Source organism: Bison bison, unplaced genomic scaffold, assembly GCF_000754665.1.
Source record: "Bison bison bison isolate TAMUID 2011002044 unplaced genomic scaffold, Bison_UMD1.0 scf7180017864537, whole genome shotgun sequence".
Classification (NCBI taxonomy): domain Eukaryota; kingdom Metazoa; phylum Chordata; class Mammalia; order Artiodactyla; family Bovidae; genus Bison; species Bison bison.
Genome location: NW_011495085.1, coordinates 254,381 through 255,790, shown reverse-complemented (window position 1 = coordinate 255,790; position 1,410 = coordinate 254,381). Strand labels below are relative to the sequence as shown.

The 1,410-nt window shown below is 36.2% G+C and overlaps 1 protein-coding gene across 1 annotated transcript in view; it reads left to right on the top strand.

The window, feature by feature from the left end:
* The first annotated feature begins 980 nt into the window (after positions 1–980).
* Positions 981–1,410, top strand: part of LOC104982682 (heat shock transcription factor, Y-linked-like) — a 52,718-nt gene continuing 52,288 nt past the window's right edge. Inside the window, exon 1 of the mRNA XM_010832117.1 lies at positions 981–1,028. Coding sequence (XP_010830419.1) covers positions 981–1,028 — 48 coding nt within the window. The remainder of the gene's footprint in view (positions 1,029–1,410) is intronic.

The following is a 1,410-nucleotide window of genomic DNA, read 5'->3' as shown; positions in this document are numbered from 1 at the left end:
ACCACAGAAAATAACTGTCAGTTGTACCTCCACAGTATTAACTTAGCCAGAAGGAATCTCTGGCAAAACTGAACAAAATGTTAGAGAGAGAGGACAGCACTTCTATGAAATCTGTTGTCAGCATTACAAACGACCTATAAACTACAAAGTCATCACTAAATAGACATCTACTTAATACACATTTCATTACTGGATTCTTTCTTTGTATATAATCATTTATACTTTCTGATTTGTAACTGATTCATAAAACCTGGGTCCACTATTTCAAATACAAATGCCATTTTTCTTAAGCCAAGATTTAACTGACGTCTTTAAGATGTTCATTTTAACATTTACTTCATAACATAATTAAATTAACATGTAATTCATAACTCCAAATGCATAAAAGATGATGACAAAAACATCATAAATACAAAAAATAAAAATGTATGTTAGATTTTTACAGCCTCTAATAAATGATAGCAAAACTGGAACAGAAAAATTTTACAAATATTTATTGATATTTCAACAATATTTTTCTAATCTTTTTTTCATTCTGTAGTTCTCGTGTGCTTTAGAATGCATTACAACATCAGTAGTGTATTGGGCTTCCCTGGTGGCTCAGAGGATACAATGTCTGCCTGCAATGCAGACCCGGGTTCCATTCCTGGGTTAGGATGATGCTCCTGGAGAAGGAAATGGCAACCCATTCCTGCCTGGAGTAGCCTGGGAGGCAACAATCTGCAGGGTCGTAAAGAGCCGGACATGACTGAGCCTGGGAGGCAACAATCTGCAGGGTCATAAAGAGTCGGACATGACTGAGCGACTTCACTTTCACTTTAGTAGAATATTATCATATGTTTAAAAAATCTATAAAAATATGGTAAAAAGTTCTGGTAAAACTTTCGCCATTAAAGATACATATTCAGTTGTTCTAATTCATGGTGTGAATAATCTGAAACTACTTGGGTTTTCATTGTTATTTGGGACCATGCCGCAAGATGCGGATCATTCTTTTCCAGCCAGGAGTTGAACTCATGAACCCTGCAGTGAGAATCTTCAAACACTAAAGCACCAGGATAGTGCCTTGGTTTTATTTCCAAAATGACTTGGAAATCCGTCAATGTATAATATGGACTGGTATGAACAGGATAGATGTGACACACTGAGTAGAAGATTGTAAACTGTATAATCTTGGTGAATATGTGATTGCTCACTTCAAATTAAAATTCATTTTGAGTGTCTGAAAATGCTCTTCATAAGAATGTTGGTGACTGAAAGATCTTAAAATCTGTGTTCTAGGTCAGTGATCCAGACAAACTGAAACCATACTCAGAGAAAACTAGTGAATCTTATCACACTAGGACCACAGCCTTGTCTAACTCAATGAAACTAAGCCATGCCCATCGGGCAACCCAAGATGGGCAGATC